The sequence below is a fragment of the Abrus precatorius genome, unplaced genomic scaffold (genome assembly GCF_003935025.1).
Source record: "Abrus precatorius isolate BTA unplaced genomic scaffold, Abrus_2018 Scaffold10, whole genome shotgun sequence".
Taxonomy (NCBI): Eukaryota; Viridiplantae; Streptophyta; class Magnoliopsida; order Fabales; family Fabaceae; genus Abrus; species Abrus precatorius.
The window spans coordinates 27,933,283-27,960,811 of NW_020874292.1; the positions used below are offsets into that span (position 1 = coordinate 27,933,283).

At 29.6% G+C, this 27,529-nt stretch overlaps 4 protein-coding genes across 6 annotated transcripts; 1 reads left to right on the forward strand and 3 right to left on the reverse strand.

Annotated features, from left to right (window-relative positions):
- Nucleotides 1-4,275: 4,275 nt before the first annotated feature.
- On the reverse strand, nt 4,276-5,139 carry LOC113845876. The gene has a single exon (XM_027473543.1). It carries the CDS (start codon nt 5,042-5,044, stop codon nt 4,445-4,447), a length of 600 nt encoding a protein of 199 aa, XP_027329344.1. The 5' UTR covers nt 5,045-5,139; the 3' UTR covers nt 4,276-4,444.
- Nucleotides 5,140-13,514: 8,375 nt separating this feature from the next.
- Nucleotides 13,515-15,662, reverse strand: LOC113852634 (probable carboxylesterase SOBER1-like). The gene is made up of 6 exons (XM_027482953.1): nt 15,495-15,662; nt 15,353-15,405; nt 15,042-15,165; nt 14,762-14,883; nt 13,909-14,016; nt 13,515-13,820 (listed from the first exon to the last, which is right to left on the reverse strand). The coding sequence occupies exons 1-6, from the start codon at nt 15,646-15,648 to the stop codon at nt 13,731-13,733; spliced, it is 651 nt and encodes a 216-aa protein (XP_027338754.1). The 5' UTR covers nt 15,649-15,662; the 3' UTR covers nt 13,515-13,730.
- A 1,292-nt stretch (nt 15,663-16,954) lies between these two features.
- On the forward strand, nt 16,955-20,828 carry LOC113852479 (mitochondrial pyruvate carrier 4). The gene is made up of 5 exons (XM_027482768.1): nt 16,955-17,093; nt 18,565-18,663; nt 18,879-18,931; nt 20,077-20,150; nt 20,560-20,828. Exons 1-5 carry the CDS (start codon nt 17,039-17,041, stop codon nt 20,597-20,599), a joined length of 321 nt encoding a protein of 106 aa, XP_027338569.1. The 5' UTR covers nt 16,955-17,038; the 3' UTR covers nt 20,600-20,828.
- A 333-nt stretch (nt 20,829-21,161) lies between these two features.
- On the reverse strand, nt 21,162-25,160 carry LOC113849928. Of its 3 annotated transcripts, XM_027480193.1 has the most exons (4): nt 24,690-25,141; nt 22,058-22,231; nt 21,879-21,930; nt 21,204-21,633 (listed from the first exon to the last, which is right to left on the reverse strand). In XM_027480193.1, the coding sequence occupies exons 1-3, from the start codon at nt 25,002-25,004 to the stop codon at nt 21,925-21,927; spliced, it is 495 nt and encodes a 164-aa protein (XP_027335994.1). In that variant the 5' UTR covers nt 25,005-25,141; the 3' UTR covers nt 21,204-21,633; nt 21,879-21,924. The 3 variants fall into 3 exon arrangements, with proteins under 3 accessions (XP_027335985.1, XP_027335994.1, XP_027336001.1); XM_027480184.1 differs by lacking the exon at nt 21,879-21,930 and having other exon boundaries at nt 21,162-21,633; nt 24,690-25,160; XM_027480200.1 differs by lacking the exon at nt 21,204-21,633 and having other exon boundaries at nt 21,878-21,930.
- Between the last annotated feature and the right edge of the window lie 2,369 nt (nt 25,161-27,529).

The following is a 27,529-nucleotide window of genomic DNA, read 5'->3' on the forward strand; positions in this document are numbered from 1 at the left end:
AAATGAAGACAATATAAACATGGATGGCCTTTTAAGACTAGGCTTCGGCTATATGAAAATAAAGTATAAAAAACTAAGTCAAAGACGTCTGGTTTGGATTGGAAAAAACTTGTTTTAGAGTCATTATCACATGCATTCGGTGAGAGCTTAGAGATTGGGTTAATGTCAGTAAAAAAAATTAACTAGGAATTATCGCAACATAAAGATAAGAAATGTATAAAATAAAGCAGATTTTAAACTGTTTCATCGTTAAGTTGCATTTCATATTATTTTAAAGATTTGTTTAATTATTAAAAAAAATAAACTTTTTTACGGTGGACGGTGGAATGAGTTTCTGTTTTCTTCGAGGAATCATGGACAACAAACGCTGCAAAATCTTGACTTGGGACTGGGTCCTTCCCACCATAAATTTGTCGTTATTTTGGCTCTTATATAGGGTTGTTGACCACAGTTAATTCAAGCTTAACTAGGAAGGAGGAACAACTAAGACATGCACCACACTCCCATTGAAATGGAGGCATGTATGGTTCTCGATTCTGTGACTTAATGAATTAGCCACCCGTGATTTTTATTTTAGCCAAGTTGATCCACTTAAGTGAGCTGAAGCTTATTCAATTCTGACTTTTTTTTTAAGGGTCATTTATAAACATTTAAAAGTATGAGCTAAGCTAATGTTATTAAACTTTTTTTTTTTGTCATATTCTCATGTTTGTTTCGGTTATATAAAATAATTTATTCATATTTTTATCATTTATATAATTTTAAAATGTCATTTTTTAAATATAATATAAAATTATAGAAAATATCTTTTTTTTAAAATAATTTATACCACCTTAAAGAAAAAGCTAAACTAATACTAGCTTTCGATCTGAATAATAAATTATCTATGAAAAATCCTGAAGCAGCCACCGTAGCCAGTTTTTTTAGTTTTTAACGAACAGAGAGAAAATATGTACATATATGATAAAATGTTCAAATAATATGACTCTTTGAATAACTGTTAACAAATATACTGCAAGTATTCTAGTTTAGAATTTTAAAAAAATAGTTATATTTAAAATGATTCTCACAAAAATTAAATATACAAATGTTAAAATTGAAGAGAATAAAAGATATCCTAAAATTAATATTAGTACCAAATGAAGGCTAAAAAAGTGCGCAGCAAACAACTAAAATTAATGAAATATTGGAAGCCTTGAATGACACGAGAGCAGCCATCAGGGGGCTGATGTGCTACAAAATTACAATATACTAATTAGAAATGTATGATAAAAGTGAGAAATCAAGATATTATTTCGTAAAAAATTTAAATAAAAAACTTTATTTGCATGTAACGAGAGAATATGACAGTAGTTCAAATGTTTTGAACGTAAATTTAATTTATTTATTGTGTATAATTTTTTTATGAATAAATATTATTTTTAAATTTTTTAAATTCATGGACGATCTTGATGTTGTAGAGATTATATATATGCAATTTATGTTAAAAGATTAGAGAAGGGATTGTGTATTAATTTACTAATTGAACTGTCACAAAGAGTAGATGAGTGATCCATAATTTTTAACATTAAAGAAAGGTGTATATATCTCGAAGAAGGAGAGAGAAGAGTTGTATTATTTAAATGCTAAAGTTTGGATATGGTATAGTTATCAACTTATCATGTATTATTGTATAATGTCATGGAACTTTTTAAATGAAAAATCCAGGTTTAATTGCAGTTTGAATATTTATATTTTAGTTTAAATGTGATTTAGATTTACTTAAAGAAAGTTTTAGATGACATGAGGTTAGGTAAATCCTATTCTTTTGACAAGCGTGTGACACATCCTTTTAAGTTAATTAGTAACTCAGGCAGGTTAAAATCAGCCAACTAAAAATATTAACTAAATTTTTTTGCAGGGGATGATATCTTTATATATATTGGAATACCTTAGAAATATCAAACTACTTCACTATTAGTTGATATATATTGTTTAACAAAGCTTAAGTAGATATTTTGCACAATCATTGTATATATCATTAAGAAATACCCCAATAAATTCTTTTACTTTAATTCAACTTGAAATCGCACAGAAAGTTGCTAATGCATGAATCGTCCTTTCATCATTATTAATTAAGAGATGTTTAATAAATGGGCACGCATATAATTTTAGCATTTAAAAATTAAATGTTTAGATAGTTTGGATTGGAAGTGGGAATTAAATAAGATAACTACGTTTAATACATGAATGCAATAGTGATAATGAAAAAAATCATCAATGCTCATTATCTGATATAGACAATTTTATTGTTTGTAGGATAATACGTACATTTTAAAATTAATGACCTTTCGATGCTAGATACAAAGTTAATGTATGTTTGGTAGGAATTACTTTTCAAAAAAAAGTTTTTAAACTACAAATTATCTCAAATTTTTTTAAAAAAATCATTATTTCTCTATAACAAAATAATTTGAAACAACAATTGAATATGCTTTAAAAATAATTTCTGTTAGTCTTCATAAATTTGTTTTTCTATATCAAAAATTATTTTCAAACTTGTGAATTTTGTATTATCATTAGTTTCTAAACCTTTAATTTTTTGAACATAAAATAAACATTTTTTCTATGCTATGTTACTAATTATTTATAAATATTTTGAACACTAAACAACCAATCCATTCACTAGAACGATACAAAACATAGTACGTAACCAAAGGCAGGACATTGCGTTGCGTGTCAACAAATACCAGCAATATAACATAGGAAAGTGTTTATGTGTTGTGATTTGTGAAACAAACATGGTCTTAAAGAAAAGTATGATTTTGCTAAAATTCATTTGAAAGTAATAAGAAAAGAAAAGTAAAAGTTGGTGTGAGGGGTAAATTTTTAAAAGGGGGTGGCGGAAAGAATAAAAGAAAATGGCTCTACACCCAGGTGACTGGAGAGTGGAGACCAACCAAAAAGATATTTGGACTCAATTGTCCATTTTTAACTTCTATAAAATTTAAGTCGAGTATTATAAATATTTTCATAGTATATTAAATTAAATTTATTTTTAATAATTTCTTTGATAAAATTAATGTTGAATGTCAACATATATAATATAATTACATCCATTTAATGAAGTCAGTGTGTAAATGGTAAAACATTAAAATTTCTTACATGAGAGATGAAAATTAAACTCAAAAGATTTATCTCTCACACACAACCAAAATTCTACTGGCTACACCCGTTCTATTATGCCATATTTGTGTTAGCTTAAAATGAGATGCAGAGGAATAGAAAAAATTTGTTTCTCACATAACAGCTTTGAAATTTGTGAAACAGAGTTATGGGAATAGCAAACGTATAAACAAAAGAAACACAAATTTTGATTTATTTTTCACTATAAAACATTTAGATAAATTCTAAAAAGAAAATTCAATTTCTCCCGTCATTTTGGCCAAAATAGATACAAGAAACATTCATGAGGCGTTTGACAAGTGAGCAATTTTAATTTTTTGAATTTTTAAAAAATTTGAATATCCACTTACCAGTCAATACATACATACTAGCGTACACACTTGACAAGGTTCTATTTTCCATGACTGTATTCACTTGTATGTTTCCTCACGGAAAAAGAGAGATTAAAACCACTGAAATGTCGAAAACCAGTCAAATTCAAATTCTGAATTCTACGCATCTAATTAGTAGGGAAAAAAAAAAGAAATTTGCAAATTTTGACCTACAATATATAAATTAGGAGACCGTACAACAAACCTCTTCCTTGATAATATGAATACCAAGATTGAACCATGTTTATGTATATACTAGAATAAGGAAAGAAACATTTTTTTCTTGTTTTCAGCTCAACTAAAACGAGTTTGGTACCTAAAGTTTAAGAGTAAATTTTTAACAATTTCTATTAAAAAAGGAAAAAAACTGTTTTTATAAACTTGTACAATGACATTAAACTAACCCTACGAGAGACACCACTTTGGCAGAAATTGCAGATAGACAGAGGTACAGTGATTGAAAGTTGAACCAAACAATAACTGGTGGGATAATTTGATTTGTATGATCCATGAATCACAAAACGAAACAACCAGAGGCAGAGCATTATAGCAGGGAACAGGAGTCGTGCTTTTCCAACAAAAGTAAAAACTTAATCATTTATATTAAAGATATAAACAAAATTTTCAATTCTAATATAACTACTGATAATGTGAAGAAAAAACAAAACTTAATTTTAGGTTAACGATATTAGCATAATAAATTTCGAGTAAATATGCTGAATCAGGCCATATGAAAGGAAATAACCATTTCTCTTTAAACATTGGAGGGTAGTGATTAATGTACAAAAAAAAAAGGTGAAAAAAAAAAGTAAAGGAGATGGTCTAACCCTACCTTTCTCCTTCTTTTTTCTTGGTCTCTTCTTTCAGCTAATTTTCTTCATTCTTATTTTCTCTTCCAAATTGATTCATCACTCACTGTGTCCCCAACCACCCCAAATTTTTTCCCCAATGAAACTCACCAACCTTCTCACTGAACCTTTCTCATCATTCCCAACCTCATCACCACCTTCACTGCCATCGCCGTTCCCACTACTCTCCTCCACCGATTCCATCTCGCCCGACTCGTTACTCGCCGAACTCGTCAACTCGGACCGCTTCAACTCGCTCGAAAGCTTACTGCACCCTTTCTTGTTCCTCTTCTCTTTCTTTCCCTTACCGTTCTTCCCACCCTTGTTCGCCAACCACTCTTCGAAGGCATCGATGATCTCGTGTATCAGTTGGCGATTCGGCGACTCGTCCCATCTGACCCAGTAACTCGTGTAACAACAGAAGCAGCTGCAGCTGAACAGAGGGGGATGGTCGGTTTCGACGGCGGTGCTCCGCCGTGGGTTGCCAGAAAAGTTGGAGGAAGGAGTGGCAGAGCATGAGATAAGGTAGGCCAAAACCTCCTTGTCCTCCGGCGAAAGCGCCACCGTGAGGGTGAGGATGGTGGCCGGAAGGAAGGAAAGGTGGTCGGAGATGAGGGGCGGTGACGGATGAACGGTCCCTTTATGGTAGCGCTTCTTCATGGTTGAAACTTTAGAGAGAGTTGCTTTGCTTAGTCTTCCTTTTTCTTATCTAACGCTGAACAGAAAGAGAGAGAAAACGGGAGAAGAATGGTTTGGACTCTGAAGGGTTAAGTTGATATTCAAGGGTTTTCTATTTCTCTTTTTCAGCATATGATTTGCGATTATCTTATTTGAATTTAAATATTTAAAACAATATTTTTTATTAAAAAATATTTATTGTATAAAAATATTTTAAAATTTAATATTAAAGACTAAGGCTAATATTTCTTTTTATAATTTATAATTTACATATCTTAAAAGTATATTTAAAAATAAATAATAAATTAATAGTTATTTTTATTAATAATTTTTTTTACTTTTTAAACTATGTAAATAGTATAAATGTTTTATAATTATATTAATTTTAGGCTTTTAACTGTTAGAGTTATGTTCGAACGTATAAAAATAGGTATTTTTATTAAAAATATAAAAAATTTTAGATTTTGTATGAAATAAATGTTTTTTAACTAAAAAATTATAGTTTTAATTGTTTAACGTTAATCTTAAGAACTAATGTTAATGTTTCCAATACTGTATAGAGAAATGTTTATATTTTGAAAAATACAATTTATGTTATAATAATAATAATAAGTGATATGATGAAGGGAGATAGAAAATTATTATTATAAATTTTTGTTGTAAAAATTGTCATGTGAATATTATAGTCTTAGAAAAATTATAACTTTAATAGTTAATATTAAATTAAATTTTTTATAAATAAGTAAATAAGAATACTTTTAAAATACATAAAAATTAAGATTATAAATAAAAATAAAGATTATAAAAATAATATTAATATATTTATTATGTTATTTAATTTATCTTGACATAATTTTAATAATTTTTTAATACTTTAAAGGGACTTATTATATATCCAAAAAATAATGAAGAAACACTTTCCACAAAAGCTAGGCCCTATATTGGAGTTGGTAACGTAGATTTTGGGTTAGGGAAATGTTCCGATGCAACGCGGCACATGTGGAGATGCTTTTACCGATAACTGTTAGATAGGTTGATACTCGGGCACTCTTATCATGGGACCCCTATCATGGGACCCCTGTCTCTGATTTGTCCTTGTCTTCTCATCTGCCTCCGGTTTTTGAACCTCTTTATTTGTAGGGATTTGATGATCTGTTCTCCAATGTTCGAGCAAGAAAAATCACAATTGTTCTTCCGCGAGTTTGGGTCTTTTAATAATGCGGTATTTGATTTTATTATACAATCTATCTTCTGATCTCTTTTGTTCAATAAAGATTCTCGTATTTTACAATTATTTTTTATTTTTCTAATAAAAGAAACATAAAAAATAAATTCATATAATAAATAAAATACCTCTCCTTCTCGTTCTACGTTGTATTCTCGTAATATCGCCTGCAACTGCCGCAAGTACGTCATATGATCAATTAGGGTTTGGTTTGGTGGGATTGGTTTGGCCTATGCATAAAATCTATGACTACTTTTTTACTCCCTCACATGAACTTGTCACCTCTATTATTATTATATGGATTCTATATCGTTATCCATAATGCTTTTTCACGAGCAGAGTTGATTTATCATGTCCATATTTTGTTTTTATAAAAGCAAAACTTATATTTGACTTTCAGCATTTTTTTTAGTACAAATAATCTGTACATTCACTGTTATAGCGAATTTAACAAATTTAAATTAGAAAAATAAAATTTATTTAATGCGAGTGTAAGATTTCAATTCTCTTGCATCAGTAATAATATTTAAGAAATATAATTTTTGTCAATTTTAATACATACTAATATCGTAATAAATCATCAAGCTAATTAGACTGTATGAGCCAGCAATTTTTAATTTGAATTATATATATATATATATATATAGTTGTGTTCAATGTTAAAAATTATAAAGCTTTTTCATGATTATCAATTTAAGCAAAATTATTTTTTATAAAAATAAATATAATATTTTTGACAAAGAAAAGCAAAGAAATGAAAAATATAAAAAAATTATAATTTTAAATATGAGATTTTCTCAATATAAATCTAAAGAAATAATCTCAAATCAAATTTATCAATTGTGAAATTTAGTATTTAAAAATGCAATATAAAAAAGTTTCAAATTTATCTAAAGAATCCGTCTTCACGCAAGATATGTCTAACAATAATTTGTTAGTATTTTTTTAGTTACTTTTTTTATATTTTAAATGAAATTAACATATTTGTAAAAAGGTAGAATAATTTTTATCACAAAGTTTATAAATTTTTTAGGTTAGAATAATACAATAATGTATAGTATTTAGATTTCAAGTAATTTTCAACCTATGAAGTATGACTATGAGTTTAACCTAGATATTAAAAAATTGTAAGTGAATCATAAGCTCTTTTAAGTCAATTTTTATCTTTATTTCTAATAAGAATGGACTCTTCTAAACACTTTTATCAACAATAACATAAATAAATAAAAAATTGATTGACTTTTCAACAAACTTAATGCTATAGGCATGTCTGAAATTGTTACACTTGTTCACATAAATAAAATTGATTGTCAATATTTATAGCATCAAGCATAATTTTACAAATTATTTTTTTTTCCAATAATGCAATCAACATACTTTACCTTCAATGTCCACTTAGTATAACTAAAAATAAGAGAGAATTACTTTTATGTTGAGTCATAACCCACTTGTTGGTATTTAATGTCATTCGACTCGCCCACGAACCCATGTTTACTTAGCTTTCGTACAGTCTCTAACATATTGGAGAGTATTTTTAGTGTAAATGTAACATCTTGAGTAAACGGGTTAAAGCGAACTTAGTACAAAGTAATTTGTAGAAATAGCATTACAACAAATAAGTCAAATTAAGAACTTAATATTTTTGGACAAAGAAAGTGTCAAATTAACTTCCAACTAATGTACTTGTATAAAGTTCTCCTATAATTTAGTTAAATTTAATTGTATACCTGTATTCCAAATTATTGATTAAATAAGCTGATAATCTTAATTGAAAAGTTAGATTTGTTGTAAAAAATTATTTTGAACTCATTAGGCCTAAGAGTCTTGTAGGGGTGCATAGCATGGAAAGCTAGGAAAATCTCTTGTTTTGTTATAGATTGTCCTAAATTGAAAATATTTTCAAGTGTGATTGTTGGATATTATCTAGATTGAATAATGCACTTGCAACAAAAAGATTTACAAATAAATCATGAGTTTTTTCTTGTAAAATTAAATTATCAGAATACTATATATCATTAGGAAGGGTGAGACCATTAAATCTTATTATTTATTGAATCACTTCTCTTTCTAATCATACTTTGAGCATGAAAAAAAAAAAATATTACAGTTCTCAAGCTTAATTCAATTCTCTCAAAACTTTTGATACCATAAAAGTTTCTTTTTAAATAACATTTTTTTACTCAAATTGTAATTGTCTATTAAGATAAATAAGATAAGTTGAGTCAAACTTCTCTAACTACTTTTGAATCTTTCTAATTTTGACTTTTATATTTCTTATTTTTAATAATATTATTAAGGGTCTCATTATTAAAAGCGATAGAATAATATTATCAATTTTCTTTAAAATTTTAGTATCATAAATGTTTCTTCTAAAAAAATATATTATAACTATCTTTTGAGGTGAGTAAGATAAACCAATGAGATAAGTTAATTTAACTCTAAACTCTAAATATCCCTAATTCTGACTTTAACATTTCTTTTATTTTTAATAATATTATTAAATATCTCATTGTTAAAAGTGTTAGAATTCTTTCTTACCTAAATACATTGTTTTAATTTAAAATATTATTATTGTAATAAATAATTTTAGAATGTTATTACCATAAACATCACATTATTGTGAATAATATTCATGATTTATATAAAAAAAAATTATTATATTAATGGGTAAGAAGGTAAGAAAATTTTCATTTAACTTGGAATATTCTCTTTTTTATAATGACATTATTTTTAAATTTTAGATCAAAGTTTAAACTGATAAAAACATAGATTCATAATTCATTAATTTAATAATGATTGAATTCATGATATCAATAAAATTTATTTTAATATTTTATAATTTATTATGTAATGGTTATAAATTTATTTTGTTAAACTATTAAATTAGCATAAATTCCATTACATGTTCTGTAAAATTAAAAACTAATAATAAATATTCAAATAGGATCAATAAATACACAAAACTTATAAGTGAATCTACCTTCACAAATACTTTTTGAATAAAAGAATAAGAAAACATTTGAAATTATTTGAAAAAATATAAATCATGTTTAGAACAGTTTATTAAAATAAATTATTTTAATAAATTTAATGACAAATTTATATTATAAATTATCATGTAATAATTTTTAAATAAACATTTAATTACATTATTTACTCAAATGTACCTTAAATCAAAATTTTAATTAAATTATTGGACAGCATTTAGATCAAAAATTATAAATATGATTAGTATTATTTTTTAATTAAAATTAAAATTTTACTCCAATAATACATGTTAACTCAAACTATTAATATTTTTACTTTTAGTATTAAATTTTACTATAAATATTATTAAAATAGAAAATTTTTGATTCAATAATAACAATATTTATAATAATGAGTTTTTTCTAAATTGATATTTATATACAACACCTTGCCATGCTTTTCGATTGCGTGTTTTTCAGGTTAACCGTGAAAGTGTATGGCCAGTATCAAATTTATACTTCGACGTGAATATTTTTGTAAATTTGTTCGGAAAAAAAAAATTTGAAGGAAAAAAAGGAAATATTTTTTTTAAAAATATTTTCATATAATAGTTATTAAATTTAAATATATAAAATAATAATTCAATATGAATATAATATATTAATTTTTATTATCATAAATAATATACAATTTTATTAATTTTAAAATAAAAAATCATGTTTTGTTTTCCAAACTCGAGTCAAATAAATTGATACACAATTCAACTTAGTGGAAACCCGATGGGTTATGTTATTTGAAATAAGACATTCGTATGATATTTAACAATGTGAGGATATTGTGCATTTTATGATATTTTTAAATTTATTTAACATGTAAAAAAATTAGTTGAATATTAAAATTATAAAAAAGTACGTAATCAATTCATATATTTTTTAAATGTATATTGAAATTATTTGAGTTAACAAAAATATATATGTAATTGATTTAAAATAATTAATTTTAAATGAAAAGTAAGAACAAGTCCTGGCATCTTTAATTCTGGTGTAATTTCACGTGCTATCTTTCATACATATGTCAAATTTTGAATAAATTCTATATCTATTATTATTATTTTAACACTTTTATATATGGGTTTTCAATATAGTTGTAAAATTGACTCACAACTTATGAGTTACTTTGACTCGTCGTATGTTATGAATGAGTTGCATTAAAAAAAGGGAATTAACAAGTACTTTAAATGGTAGCACGTTTTTTAAAAACCCATATATTAAAACTCGTTAGATATTGACTAAAATAATTTAATTAAACTTTATATTAGTTATACATAATTTTATCAAATTTTTAGAATAATATATTAATAATAATGAAATACGCAAAAGAAAACTAAAACAAAAAAAATTCGTTGGAGGGTACCTAAAAATATTTTTTATATATAAATATAAATAATAAAAAATTGGAAGAATATGTAGAAATTTTTTAATAAACTGTTATACTAATTACTATCACTAATAAACTTTCGTTGCTCATATCACTTTCAAATTTTTATCATAATTTATTAAAATAAATATACAATAAGATAAAAGTTTGTCATATTCACATCATATTATATATTTATGTAACTTCTATAGTATTTTATTTTATTTTATCTTATCATGTTTAGTAAATAAGTTTTAAATATTTTTTACCTGACTCACCCATTTTGTAAGTTAAGCCAAATTAACTTTTGTTGAATAAAATGAATTTATGAGTTATTTTTAATTTTATTATTAATTTCTTAAATATTTTTATTACGTGATATGATAAAAGTTTTTTATTTTTGAATAAAATCAATTCATGATAAGCCTGCTCTCGTTTCCATAAATAATTTTATCACATAAACTAATAAACAAATATTTCTGCAAATATTGCTTTAAATTTGTATGAGCACAAAAAGATAAGAGTACCAAAAAAAAAAAAGGAAGATGTGAGAGTACAACTCTCATAGTCAAATGCTTAGTAACTAAGAAAGCTTGACAATAAAAAGTATCTGACAAACTTCGATCCCTCCAGCTCTTATTTAATGCAAGACAATATTCCAACACAACACTACACAAAAGGTAACATCCCAACAAAAAGTCCACCCTATTTTGAAAAGAGGAAATAAAAATAAAAATATGAAAATAACGCAACATTTGTTTTATTATTATTATCTTAAGATTCTATAATGGAAATAGTAAAAAAAAATATTATTTTACCATATTTGTAACACATTAGAATAATAAATAAAATTAAAGTTATATTTATTTTATATGTATTACTAAAAACATATTAGCTGAAGAAAAATATAAGGCAGACCGACCGATCCCTCCGTTGTTTTGGTGAGTCTACCAAAATCAGAGTCAATTGAAAACTGTGGTTGTGAGGCAATACAAAATATTCTAAGTCTGACTTCTTCTAACTCTATAGACTAAAAACCTTCTTACCAAGTTCATGTTTAGAGTTGGCAAAAAATAATAATCTCCTTTGTTGTCTAAACCTAGTCATAAATAATTGAAAAGTGATTTTTACCAAATATATGGTACTTGAATACGTATTATGTTTTCTTCTCTTTGGCTCAATCTTTTAGTAAAAAGAGAATGTAACACTTTCTTAAACTGTCTCATTATGTTTTGTTTTAAAAACCATTTTTATTAAAGACTACATGAATTTGCACTGTGTTTTGAAGGTGGAAAACTATAGTGTAATTACTATACCGAACATGAATTTAATTGTTGTTACCATTAATCTTGTAAATCTCTACGGTGATGATTCAACTAGCACTTTTATACACACCAAAAATGGTGAGGGGGTTAGGGAGACATTGTTAATTACTACAACATGCTTATTTACCGGTGAAATTAAACTCTTAGCCTACTAGTTTATGAGGTAAAATGACTTTACCGAACATATAAAAGATAATGGAAAGTGTTTATTGCCACTTTCTTGTGTCTATTGTCACTCCATTTTTTTAATGTAAAATAAATTTATTACTGATATGATTACAAGAAATAAAAAATAATATTTTAGAGAAAAGACACTTAAAAGAGAATATTGATAAACATCTAAGAGTGATAATATATACACTTAATATACTGTGAAATTAAATTTGCACTTTGCACGGTGCAATTTAAAAAACAAACATGAGTTTAATAGTTATTACAATTTATACGGTAAAGCTCTAAAAGATTTTGAATAGTGATGAATCAAGTAGCACTTTTAGAATAATAATAATAACAGGAGGGGGTGGGGAACATCGTTGATTACTACAACGTGCTGGTTCACTAGAAATAAACTCTTAACCAACAAGTTTTATGAGTGAGATAGTGACTCTTGTGAGTTATTTACGGTAAATGAAATGGTGGCGCCACTGTGATTAAAAGGTTTGTATGCTTGCAACATGATAGCCATAAGATGCATTCCATTTGTCTCCCTCTCCGTTAAAGATTTCATATGTTTGCTATTTGTCAGATACTTTATCTTTATTACCCCAAAGAACGACCCTCCCTCTTTATTGGCTTCTTACAAAAAGAAAAAGATGGCTAGGAAAAGCATTTAGAAGGTAACAAAAACCCACTAGCTTTTTCAGTTAATAAGGGGAGCTAAGAATGAAAATGGAAAGTTGGGCACTCCGGTTTTGGATAAATGTTTACACTGCAAATGAAGGCTTAAGATTTGTTATTAGGTATTATAGATAGTGATCAAAGGTCCCAAAAATAAAAGATTCTGTTTACCTCCTGTCTCAAAATCTAGATAGTTCTGATTATTCCAAGAAAATGCTGCATAGCTACATCAGCAACTTGCAAATATAGTAAAAATCAGTGGGCCACCGTATGTTGTGAGAACATTATAAACTTTTTCTATATGTAGTTGTTAATTTAGCTCAGAGATGAAATAGCATTACTGAAGATTTTGTTATTTACCATTTGGTATCACAATTTTTGGCGAATTTGAGCCAATTATTCACCTATTCACTCATTGCCAGATGTCATGTCAGAAAAATTCGAGGGTTCCAGTTGCCTACATTCAACCTACACTTCAGCTAAAAAATTATTGATCCTGATAATTATGATCCATGATTATTATTGCCTATGATTTCAGAAATTAACTAAAAAGCATATATCTTAAGCTTTAAGCAAATCATTCCATTCACCGAGGGGGAGAGAATCGGTAGTGTTTTTTTCGTGAGAAATAGGAAAGGAAAAAACTAATGGTAACATGGATGAAACGTGTAACTGTGGTCAGAAATCTTTTATTCCTGTTAAATATTGATAACAATCGAATGCAAAGACCAATCAAAAGGTTGTCCCATTAAATCTACCAATAAATATGCAATGTAAGATAGCCATCACGCTCTCTCACTAACCCCTTTTAGCCATTGAGTAGGAATAACTGTCTTACAGACCAAGCCACTAACACCAACTTAAAAATAAAAAAATACTATTGCAAGAGCAGAAGATATTAGGAGGAACTCTGTAGGCGTGCCTTGATCCATGACTCTAGATATCGCAGCTCCTCATTGCTTATAGAGTGGCCAAGACCAGGATAAGGCTGCAAATTAAAATTAATGTTAGTATTATGATAAACACGAAAGGCTCAATGACTGAATTATTGAATTGTTGAAAACTTGAAATATCACCTTAAACTCGCAGTGAACGCCAATTTTTTCAAGGAACGAGGAACCTGCTTGTCCAGCCTCGAACAAGACTGTTCCATCGACCATCCCATGGGACCATAATGTGGGTGTCTGCAGACATTTATTTATAGGTCTATAAATTAAATGGATGATAGGTATATATCAGTTGAGTAAAATAGTATCTGGAGACAGGCTACACAAATTATAATGCCTTAAAAATCAACAGATACTTTGTTGATTGATATATAGTATCAGGCTCATGTTTCAAACAAAAAGTGATTACAACGAAAAAATTAAAAAACTAAAGATTATCAAGTGTCATTGTTCGAAGGACAATTCTACATCACCACAACACAGGTCCAATTGAAGACACGTGAATCCTATTATGCTCAACTGTGGATGAAAACAAAAATCCATGCAGTTGCATATTTTGGGTTTTGGGTGGGTTCAAGCAAATAGTCTAATTAAGTATTTATTCAATAAGTTCTTATCACATTAAGGCTTACTTATAAATTTGATCATGAAACATATTAGAATAAGTTAAAAAGAGATTATTTTGATTAGATATACCAATAAACTTACTGAAATAAGCTAAAAAGAACTTAGGAAAATCAATAGTTATTTTCATAAACTCTTCCAAGCATTCCCTTAAATCCACAGATACGATTTTCTCAGACGCGTTTCTGTGCTTTTGTCAATACATGTACAACAACAAACCCCTTGTTCCAAAGATAAAGTTCAAGCTCATATCTAAAGGCAATTAGTACTGAAACAAGAGAAGGGACCTAGTACAACTGATGAATTATGTCAAATAAAGGAGGGAAGGAGGGGAATTGATATTCTTGGAAATCAATACCTGTTTTGCCTCGGGGGTAATTTGTTCAGCAATAGACGAACTAAATGGAACCCAGCCACTAAAGACTGCACCTCCACCCAAAGTTTTTGGGTACAGCAGAACACTAGCCAAGGTCAGGGCACCTGCAAAACATTGAGACCATGATCAATATCAAGATGCTTATTGTTCATAAATTTTCTTTTCTTTCATTCAAGGAATTAGTAGGCCTGAAGAGATAACAGCATAGATACATAAACACAGCAAGCACAGACAAAAGAGACAGATAAAATAAGAGAGAAACCTCCTTGACTGAATCCACATATAAATATATTATTAGGGTTCGTGCCAGCATCAATTTCCTTGTCAATTGTGGCATGCACATTCTTAACAGCTTTAAGCAAACCATTCTCATCGCTCGGAGAATTCTGTGAACATAAATTAAAAAAATAAATAAAGGATAAAATACAAAACACCCGAGTCCTAGAAAAACATTAAAAAAAAAAAAAACTTGCCTTTTCATTTGAGTAAGAGATAAAAATAAAAAGGGTAATGGCTGATGATTTAAACAGAATAAAGGTGGCTATTAAATTAAAGAATGAAAGATAAACTCACAGGTTTGACAGGAATTTGGTGAATGTCAAACCAGGAGGGCATCACATGGCCATCTACAAGAAGAAATGGATGAATATATTATATATTAATAAAAATAAAAGAAAGGAAAAAATTAGGGGTTGAAAATGAAGGCGTCAGTTACAATTGCAAGTGACTGGAGCAGAAGGCGCAGAGGGAAAGGACCATTTGGCGTTAGAGAACTCAGTAGAGGTGAAGAGGCTTTTAATGGGTTCGTTGGCAGGACCAGAATCACCCAAACCGTGAAGCCATAGAACAAAGCTTCGACTTCGAGCCATCTCAAGTCTTCAGTCTTCACACACAGACACACACCCTTTTCATTCTTTTTTTTGTTTCTAAATCCACGTATCCACAGGCCCAAACTGCAAGCCCAAATGGCACAAAACAGAAAAGGACATAGTGTGCTTAAAAAAATTGCAGTGTAAAAAGTAAAAAAACAGAAATTATAATCTGTATTTAAATAAACAAATATAAGAATCTCCTTGAGAATTTGACGAAAAATAATATCAAATTACATTAAACAGTGATGAAAATATTACGAATTATCAATTTCCAACATCTACATAGATAGTCGCAAACACTGTTGGCTACATCACGCAATGCAAGCTGGAATATTTGAAAGGAAAAAAAATTAGGACTTTACAAATTTGTTATGCAAGATTTGACATTTATCTTCATATATTGTTAATTCTTGACATGGTTGGAATTGTGATTAGTTTTACAATGTGCACGTGCTTTTACATTCATTGACAAAACAATAAAATGAAAACACGGACCTGGACTAATCAATTGAATGTTTTTTTTCCCTGATAACAGGGCTAAAAAGCCCAAAAAACAGATATCAATTAAATGAATTTAAGACAATGGTTTTAACGAGAAAAAACAAAAAAAAACCCGGTTTTGGACAACGTCTTTCCTGGAACCAGATAAGGCTGCAACATCATCCATGACTCCTCCTGCAAGTACCAAAACATTGACAATTCTCTTCAATAAAATAAAAAGAAATAAAAAAGGAGTAATTAAACAAACCACCAGGTTGTCACTGCCTTGTTCCTAAATTAAAGGTATGTTTGTGTATTATGTGTTACAAAGATTTGTAGAAATTGAAAAAAAAAATGGAAAATTATCTTTATCTTGGTAAGTGTAACCTAAGTTTACTTTCTTAACCAAATAGGAACCAAAATTACGTAAATCTCAAATATTACATTTTCCACATTCTATTATCTATAGAGAAGTTATCTGACATATGGAGAAAATAGTCACTTTCTTCTCTTCAAATCAGGTCTCAATTATATTTGAAGTTTCCAAATTTGTAAAATAAATCGTTTTCAAAAGTGCATTAGTTCCTAATAAACCATAAAAATTTACTAAATTCATATAAAAAAAAGGTTTAAAATTTTTAGTTTTAATTCGCATGTGATATTACGATTTGACCAATTTGCCCAAACAAAATTAGCTCAACGTGAGAAAGTTGTTGACCGAGTCCGAGCCACGCGTCGCGACGTGATTTACAAACATTGTGGAGTGGATATCCTCCATCGTAGACGATTACGGTATATAAAAATAAAATAATATATTATATAAATAACGCTATTTCGTTCTTTCACGCACTGGTAGAAGCTGAACCCATTTCTCGTTCATTCAAAGGGAAGAAGAATATATATATTCATGGCGGCTGCAAAGCTTCAAGCTTTATGGAATCACCCTGCTGGACCCAAAACCAGTGAGTTGCTTCACTCGAATCCTTTATTATTTTTGTTATATATTTGTTATCTTCTGGCGATTTCGATGTTCATAGCTCAGTGGTTGATTTTCATTTTATCGCAATTTTTCTTCTATAAATTAGCGGTAGAGTTTTGCTTAGATTAGAATTTCTGATAGTGATTTGTTAAAAGGTCATGTTCACTGCTTGATGTATAACCTAGGATTTTTTAAAATAAAAAATTAAAAGAATTTGACTTTTGGTTGCACTCTAAAAGGGGTCATTTTTGGGTGTGATTGTGTGAAGGGTTATGGAAACCTTTAATTAGGTATTTGTGATTGTTTGGAAATTAGATTCGTTTATTCATTTCATTTTACATGAGTATTTTGCTTGAAATGTTTATCCAAATCTAATTTATCACGATGAACTATATGCTTCATGAATTGGGGTTTTATTACATCATAAAACTAGTACTTATCATAGATCAAGAGCATAGAGGAAAAATGTTGGTAATTTGAAGTGTTAAGGTGGCAGATTAAGGGCCGTTTGGAGTGACAAGTTGATTAGAATCAATAAATACTGCGGACTTCTGGATAACTATTTAGATTTGGATGGTGCTAAGTTGCTAACTGAGGCTGAATTCAGGTTTTGAGATACAATGTGTTACTGCAGAAGTGAACTGCATAAAATAATTGTGGTGAATATTCTATCTTAATTAATGACTCAAGTTTGGAACCATAACTACTATCTTACTTCTGACATAAATTTTTCATTTGCTTATTGTCAGAAATGAATATATGGCTGGTTAAGATTAAGAAATTAAGAATTTGTGGTTTGAATTTTATTGTATTAGATTGACCACAATGGTGGCTAGTGCTAGCACAGCCATTCTTAATTGGCCCATTTCAAATGTGACTTTGGAATCAAATTCTAATTCCTGCACAATGCAGGTTCAACTAATGTACAGACAGGTATTTATAATTTTATAACTACTACCAGAGGCTGAACACAAGGAGAGGATTGGGCAGATAAAAGAGATGAATGACCTACAAAAAGTTTAATGTTCATATTTTGTCATCTAGGGGAAATGGAAGACACCTGAAAAAAAACTCATGCATACAAATGAAATGCCGAAGTATAATCTTTGCTGGAATTTGTGTGAAAATACTGAAAGTGCACTTCCTGTTTTTGGTGAATTGGAAATATACTCTTATTGTAATATTATGAGATATGATTTAAAGAATAATAAAGATGATTGAAGTTGCAGTTGGAAAGATAACAATTATTGACTGCAGTCCAGTCATATATATGCATATATTCCTTGTGATATACTTTTGAAACATCACTTGCTCAAAGTACCAATACCAAGTAGATTATATTTTACAAGGGTAAGACAATAATTTCTCCTAATTCAAATTGTTGTTTCTCCTTGTGTTTCCAGAGACCTATGCTATTATTAAGGGTTAAAATATTAACCAATTATTTTATGCAGTTCATTTCTGGGCGCCTACCTTTAAGTGGGGCATCAGCATTGCCAATATTGCTGATTTCTCCAAACCACCTGAGAAACTTTCCTATCCTCAGCAAATAGGTATGCATATACATAAAAAACTGCAGTCTGCATTTACTGTTATCTATCATAGACCTCTCTCCCGCTCTCTCGCACATGCATGTGCTCATATTTGACCCTTATCCACATATGCATTTCTGGGTTTCCTGGAAGGTACAGAGAACTTTTTGTATGTATCATTTTGTGTTGGGTTTTATTTTTCCATAATTTGCTGATTACTTTTGTTTTTTACACAGCGGTCACAGCTACTGGACTGATCTGGTCTCGTTACAGCACTGTAATCACTCCAGTAAGTCTTGTCTCTCTTAACGATAGATAATTTCTTGTCACTTGTTCAGCAAATATTGATGTCTTTTTAGACACTCGGGATTACTTCTGGACCTCCAGTGCAAGCAAAAATTATACTCGGGATTATAATTTTGCTTTATTTCCTTCATCACTGTATACTATTTCAGTTTGCAGCTGCATAATTTTCTTTACTTGTATAGCAAAAAATATTATATGACATCAATTAGGCTATAATATGGTACTTCTAATATGCAATTTGGAATCTAACCTGTAAATTCTGTTTTCATGGTGTAATTGAAATGTTAGATATTAAAGTAGCTTTTTCAGGCATTCTTTTCTGCATAATCTTTGATGTCACTTTGTCTTTTTTCCTTACTTTTGTTATCCTTTTTCTGAATTATACTGTGTACCAAGCAGCTGTGTGTGTAAACCATTTCTGCCTCAAACAATATAAATCATTTACTTTGCTTTGTATAAAAGCTGGAAGCTTACTAGAGTTCTAATAATAGAATGGAGTGGAATGGAATGATATTAGTTATCATTGTTTGGATTGTTTAAAATAGGATAGAATGGAATGGAGCCTGATGAAATATGTTTAAATCTGTTCAATAGATCTATGTTTTTGCCCTCAGTCTCAAGGTCTGGACTATATAATGCAATGGAATCAACGTATTCTTCATTAGTCTTGTTAACATGTCATCCACTTCACAAATAATAAAATAGAAACTTTACTACATTCCATTATAAAATATTTAAACGATAGAATAATAATTTTATTATATTCCATTCTCTTTTCATATCATTCCACCTATAATTACATATTCAAAACATGGATAAGGCTCTTCTAAAGTGAGTGATTTTGTAAAGTAATGAGTTATCTACCATCAATCTAATTTGAGGTACATAATAACATTAACCCATAAAAATTCAAAAGTGAATAATCCCCTACTTTTTTACTTTACAAACAAATTCACTTCAGAGGAGTTTTTGCTCAAAACATAGCCTTAGTTATTAACAGTGACATTTAGCTTACTGGTCGTAGTGGCTCATAAAAAGAGAAGGAAAAATGAAAACCTACATTTTTGGGGGGAATTTGTGTACAATACAATCTTTGAATAATCCGGACAATTATTTTCTATTTTGCAGAAAAATTGGAACCTGTTTAGTGTAAACGTTGCAATGGCTGGGACAGGCCTATACCAACTCTCACGCAAATTGCAGTAAGTGATATTTATTATTATTTATTTTTGTTTTGAATGATTGCTACTCCATGACCTTGTGTTCATGGGTTCTAGTCACAAAGAGATTCTTCCTCACTTGGGAGTAATGTTGCATACATCTGACCCTTCTTCCTAGATCCTAAAATTAAAATAGTGGGAACCTCATATACTGCACCATGTTTTTATTAATAATTATGTAGTTTTACTTTCTTCTAAGTTATCAGAAAAACAAATTTCAAATACCTTTCGACAAAATTTAAAGAAGTCAATAGGGAGGGAAGAAACAAAATTACAAGATCAATGAAACTCTGCTTTGTGATAACCTTAGCTATATTTTGGTACTGTTGCAAAGATTGTTGTTGGCACCCTAATATACATGATACATATATCAACTTGTGCTACTTCCCAGGCATGATTATTCCTCTGAGGCAGCTGTCACCAAAGAATGATGACGAAAAATGTGAACATCTCTAGTTATTGTGTACTCGGAGGCAGATGCCCAGACTCTGTAATTTCTGTTGTTTGATATGTAATTGAATTCTTTTGGACGTTTAGTTCATTTTCTACTTTTGCAAGGCTCGAACTGATAAAGTATTCTCACTTTTGTGTATTTTCCAACCGTTTGATTGCGGTCAAATAAGGGATTCAAGATAAGCGGGCAACCTAATACCGCTGCCCCCTAATGGGCGTCTTTCATATTATCAAATCTTTTCTATGAAAATTGGTACGTCGCATGATAATTGCTTAGATCTCAAATCTGAGTGAGAAGCCAATTCCACTAAAGCGGGGAGAATACTTGAACAGACATAGCATTATGAAGTCATCAACACAATAATGCTATCAAGTTTGGCGGGTCTCAGACTCTCAATTTTTTACTTTATACACAACACCAAAACATTAAATAAACTGGCAGACCAGATACACGAGGAAACCTAGGTACTAACTATAATTCGAAAAGTAAAATGATTCAATTGTAATAAAAATTAGAGCATCACAAGCACAATTTCATCGGGAATGTAATTTGAATTTTTTTAAAAAATCCAATTTAGCTCCACACGATTGTAGCTTCGAAGTCCAGAATATCCTATCTTGGTAAACATCTGGAAAAAAATATGCCCAATGATTGGGAAAAAAGTATAGCATCTGTTCCTGCAATACATATTACGATCAGGCCAGTAACGACACCTGAATTTAAAAAAAATACAATAGGCATAAGCCATCAACCTAAAACAATCAGTAAAGCCAGGGGAAATTTCCTTTCCATCAGACAAATGTATACATTGAACCAATTATGCTCTCACTATCCGGAGAATCACGAAGCCCCTGTTCATATTTCAGTACCACTTGACTTCACTTTGTGTTACTGGCCATCTCTTTGATTAGTTTTTGAATCAGAATCATGTTCGTCATCATGTGATGTCAAGCCCAAACTTAAATCCAATGTGCTTTCATTCAGATCCTGGCGCACCACCTGATTTTTGTCCTGAGAATGAAATATAAGATCAGATTCACTATTATATGGAAAAAACAATAACAAAAGCCCCATGTGCAATGAAATTGGCTCTGTTGATTACACAACATCATTATGCTTGGTTATAAACCAAATTCTCTAAGTCACTATTATATGACAAATTATTAAAAGAAAATGATATCAAGTCCTTCAATGGTCATTGCTGTGGATTTCCAAGTTTAGTAACAGGCACGCCAAATTTAAGACATGTTGATTACCGAGTTTCATGATGATAATGCCCAATCCATAAATTTTCAAATTGCATTATGCCTGTTTGAACCATAAAAATTGTTCAAAATTCAAAATGAAAGATGAGAACCTAGGCAATACTTACTTTAGAAATATGGAAGATAATGTGACGGAACATAAGCAAAAAGAGAGACACCCAAAGGTTTACCTGACTTTCTTCCATTGGAACATCATTTATGTCAGGTTTCTCATCCAACGTCTCATTCTTGCGTGTTGGTTCTGCTGCACTTGAATCAGCATCAACTGGTTTAGATTCATCATCAACTTTTTCAGCACCCTCATTTTCTGCAGCCTCGTTTCTCTGCTCCTCCAGTACAGCAACCTGCATCATCAGACAAACTAGATAACCAAAGCTTCCCAACCGTCAACCATTGACAGAGAGATCAGTATCAATTCACCATCATCACCAAAAGCACGAATACCGAAATGATTCATCAATGGTCCATGGATCAAAAGCTCTGACTAGTCCAGCATAGTTATTACTGTTGAATTCACCAGTTTTGTGACAATTTTTAACGATGCTTCGTAAGTTATTGTGTGAATTTAAAAGCAAAATAACTAGCGATTCTTGTGTTGAGGGATGAACTCCACCTATTGACTACAGAATGTATGTACACATACCATGTCCAAAATAAGCATAAAGCACCAAATGCAACACCACGAGTCCACAACAGTACAACACAGGCCAATTCCATAGATTTGGCCTCAGTAAGTGATCAGCATCCAACTGTTGCTTGGAAACATTCATGTCCCAGAACATTAATGAGCGGAAATGGCTAACTTTTGACAGCCAAACTGTGGCTAACTTCATCATTACCAACAATCTGAAATCTTACCAGTGATGCAGGGCAAACTGCATTCTTTAGATTTAACAAACTGAAGATGCATCTGGATAAATAAAAGCATAGTGACCCCCATTTTAGTCTTCAAACGATTTTTGGAATGTCAATTTGGCCCTTGAAAGATTACTACATCAATTTGGTTTTTGATATCAAAATTAATCCAGAAGTGACTGTTTACTGGAACCAACTTGATGCCATTTGAGGACTAAATTAGGGGTTTATGGTTTAATAGTATTATTATGCTTGTCTTGCCATTATAATCCATAATGTCGTATTAGAATAGACAAACAACACTTAGCCAGAATGTTCCATCAATAATCCTACAGACATTTATCAGGAAATGAAACGGTATAATCAGTTTTTAGAAAATGAGATCACCCATCGAACCCATAGATGTATGTGTGTTTGGTTCTGTTTTGGGGAAATAACAGCTTATTTGGCCAGCTTTTTGAGAGAGTTCATGAAAAGAGAAAAAATATACTTCTAAAAAAAAGCTGTTCCCAAGCACATGCATAATTAGCTAAAACCCATCCACCAACAAGGGAAGTTGAATTACAGCCTTCCCACAAAAAAGAAATGCAGAAGTTGAAGAGAAGGATCAGGATCTATGCACGAAACACAATAGCAAATTATTAAAAATAAATTTGACTGTGAGTGAATAGTTCCAACAAATGGATCCTCATTTGCCATTAGACTCTATCTAGGACCACATCTCGCTATGCAAATATGTCCTTCCTTTCCATTTCCACTGAAACAATCCTGGATCCTGGTCTCCAACACTTTTTGGTTCTCATTCCTATTGCAATTATCACAAGTTGTTTCTAAATCCTAGCCTCAGACAAAATTATCACCACTTTTTGATAGATTTTCACACTAATTACCTCTATTTTATCATCAATTCTGGCTCAAGGGTGAGGTGCCATCTTTAATTACCATATTTCCCTCTTGGTACATCCAAACTAGAGTGAATTTCATTGGGTAAACAAACAACTTGGACACTAGAGAGGGCAATAGAAAGGGGTGGAAAGAATCTTAAAACTTCATTTTTTGGTTCCTGATTCTATTTTCTTCAAGGTTTCGACCAACTGATAGCTCAAGCAGTACCCCAGAGTGGGTAGTTTCATATGATGAGATACGGACGTGTGAATACAAAGCCGCTAAGTTACCCCCAATACTTTCTCGAGAGTTTCTAATATAAAAAAAAAACCAATTTGTTCTATCTAATGCTTTTGCATTCAGAAAGCCACCAAACTAAAAAAGACATTTTTGTATTTTACTAAGAAACTAACAAGAGAAAATCTTTCACTCAACAAATTAAGGATACGCACATTTCTTATCTTTCATCCTTTTCTCTGTTGTTCATAATCACTTAGAAAAATAGAATTTTTTATCTAAACGTGCTAGAATCATAATTACCCCGCACTATCCTAGTATCCTGATCATCTGATTGTGAATTCCAACCAAAACTATATCTTGGAAAATTCAAATACACATACATGCACAGGGAACAATATATGGCCCAAACTCAATTGAAATCTCTATCAATTTGATTTATCCTCGTAATATCCCCAAATCCCAATGCTTAAATCTTAACCAGGAAAAACTGAAAGACGCGTGTAACAATCAGTTATTTGTAATTTCATTACTCCTCCATTTATTCCTATTATCTTCTAAATTTAAAATAGTAATAATAATAACAATAATGGACAAATCACAGTCACATGAGTGCATATCAGGACACGGGTTTCAACCTTGCTTAAAAAACAGGGGACAAGAAGGAAACAACTAAAACAGAATAAGACACAAATTATCAGGATATTGTACTCATTAGAAGACAATTTATCAGGATATCGAAATTTCGTAATGTTTCTCTAAACCCATGCAATAAAACCCTAAGCTAAATCAACAAAAAAAGAAAAAAGAGTAGGAATAATGTACCGGAATATATTTGAATTTTCTCCGGGGCTGTTCTTCGGGTGGTTGTGGTGGCGCGTCCTTGGCGTTGCCGTTGCCGTTACCGTTGGAGTTTTGGCTTTGGGTGAGAGGGGTCCATTTGTAAAGGAGGAGATGGGAACCGTTATTACCGTTAGAAGCGTGATTGTGATTGTGACTGTGATTGTGATTGGTGTTGGAAGCAGAAGAAGGGGAAACGTGGACCCATTTCTTCTTCCACTTCCTCACCGGTCCAGTGAAAACCGTGGCCGGTCCGTAACGGGTCGAGGACCGACCCAATCGGGCCCCAACTCCTTCCATCACAGATCTGTTGCGCCGATCCGCTTCTACTCAGCCACCCAACGCCACACCCAACAACTTTTTTTTCTCTTCAGTGAAACTTAGAATTTGCGTTTGGAATTCTCTCCCTCTACAAAACGCACCCTTCCCTTCTTTCTCTCTCTAAGGACAAGTAATAACTATTAAGTGTCTTTTGCTTTCTTTTATTTTGTTTGGCTGACAGATCCCGTGGTTCACATTTCCTGTTGCTTTGGGTTGTGGCCAATCAGGACCGTCCATAAGGTGCATTCGTGCTCTGCTCAGTCAACTTTACTTTCTTTTCTTTTTGACAATTTTAGTAATTCAAGGATAATGGAGGGAAAGAAAAATAGAACATAACGTATTGTTAAGATTTTTTAAGTTTAATTAAATTTTGCTATATAATTAGTTTTTATACTTCCAATTTATAAAAAACACCATGGCGTAATTTTTATATTAATTATTATAAATTTTTTATTGATACAATAATTCACCATTCCATAATAATGTCAACAAAGTTTTATATTTTTAAGTATATAAATTAAATTTTTATAAATACTAAATTATACAAATGAGAGATAAGGGACGATTTATTTAGTATAGTTTAAAAAATTTATAAATTACTTTTTTAAAAAACTTAATACTAGAAGGAGCCAATAATAGGAACGGAAAGTTTCGAATTAAATAAGATAAGAATAAAAAAAAAAAAGTCTTTGGTCATTTAACCAAGCATTGTTTAAAAATTAAGTTTATATCGGGACAAATATACTCATTTTGATATTTGTATTTTCATACTTTTTATTTTAGCCTTTATTTATTTTTTAAAAATTGCTTTGGTAGACTATTATTTTAGTGACATAGTTAACAGTGAGTTATATTATTATCATTGTCATGTGTGAAAAAAATTGTGACATAGCTTCTCCACTTTACTCTGGCATCCCTTTCCACTTTGTCCTCTAACCTGGGCGACACCTGTGACCTGTCTTGCCCTTTCCTTTCACATTGCCCAATCGAGTTGCCACTCTTCTTCTTCTTCTTAAAATAATATATAATATTTTTATTAATAAAATTGATATTATTAATTCAAACAATAACTTCAATTTATTTTTAAAATTATTAATTTTAACATATGATATAAAAAATATTACATAAATTAATTTAAATGATCTATTTTTATAACTTATTTTTTATTTTATACAACTAAATCATTAATAATGAAAAAAGAAAAAAGAAAAATAAGACTTATATAAAAATAAATATAATGAAATGAAAATAAAATTAACATATTATAGTTTTAATTATGTGAATAATAAATTAATTTAAATGTTGAATAATAAAAATATTGATAGCTAACTTTTAAAAGTTAAATGTTTTTTAAATTTTTGAAAAGTTATCTTTTAAGTTTTAAATACTATGCACTCATTTCATTTTATTTTTTACTATGTATAATAAAATAAACTGAAAGTTGTGAACTTGTAGCTAAAAGTTTGAAATTGTATAAATATTTTATAAAATTAAAATTATTTAGCAATTTAGTTATACTAGTTAATTTGTATTGAATAACTTAAAAGGACATGTAATATTATGATAATGTAATGTTAAAATTAATTATCATTTTTATTTATTCACAAATAATTAATTAATTATATGAAAAAATTATTAATATATATTTGAACATAAAATATTATAAGTTATATACTTTTTTTAATGTAAAATGTATTTAGATAAAAGAGACAATGTGGTAAATTAAAGAAATTAGAGAAAGGAATAGTGAACGAATCTATTTTGAATGGAAAGAGATAAAAGAACAATGAAATTAAAGTATGTAAATTGAGTTTTAATTATAAAACGGGTAATTTATTTTTTTAGTAAAAAATAAAAATACAATAGAAATATTAATAACTAACTTTTGAAAGTAAAATATTATTTTTATTTTATATTTATGAAATAACCCTATAAATTTATTAACCAAGTCAAAAAGGTAAAAGCTATCTTTCATACCTAGTAATGATGCAATAGAGCCATTTGATTTCATCATTTTCTTTTGTTTATTTGTTCACCATTGAAATTCTAAATACACCCACTAACCGCGTGAAACAAAATGTTTAGCCTCCAATGCAAGTTCACAATTTTTGTGTCATATATAACGATGCTTAAAATGTTGAAAGCTTAACCGCAACAAGTTGGTCATGCATTTACCAACACAAAATTTGACTAACTCAAACCATATATCAATTAAGAGTGGACTAAAAAAAATTATTATATTCAATTTTTGTTGAGTTAACAATTAATCTAAATCTAACTTAACTCATTTGATTTGCAACCCTAAAAAAAAAACAGAATAATAACTTTTGTGTCATATGCTTATTATGTTGAAGACTTAACTTGCAACAAATTACTCATGCATTTACCAACACAAAATTTATCGAATTCAAAGCACAAGTCAATTAAGAGTGAACTAACAAAAAAACTATATTCAATTTTTGTTGAAATGACTATCTTAGCTTAACTTATTTGATCTGCAACCT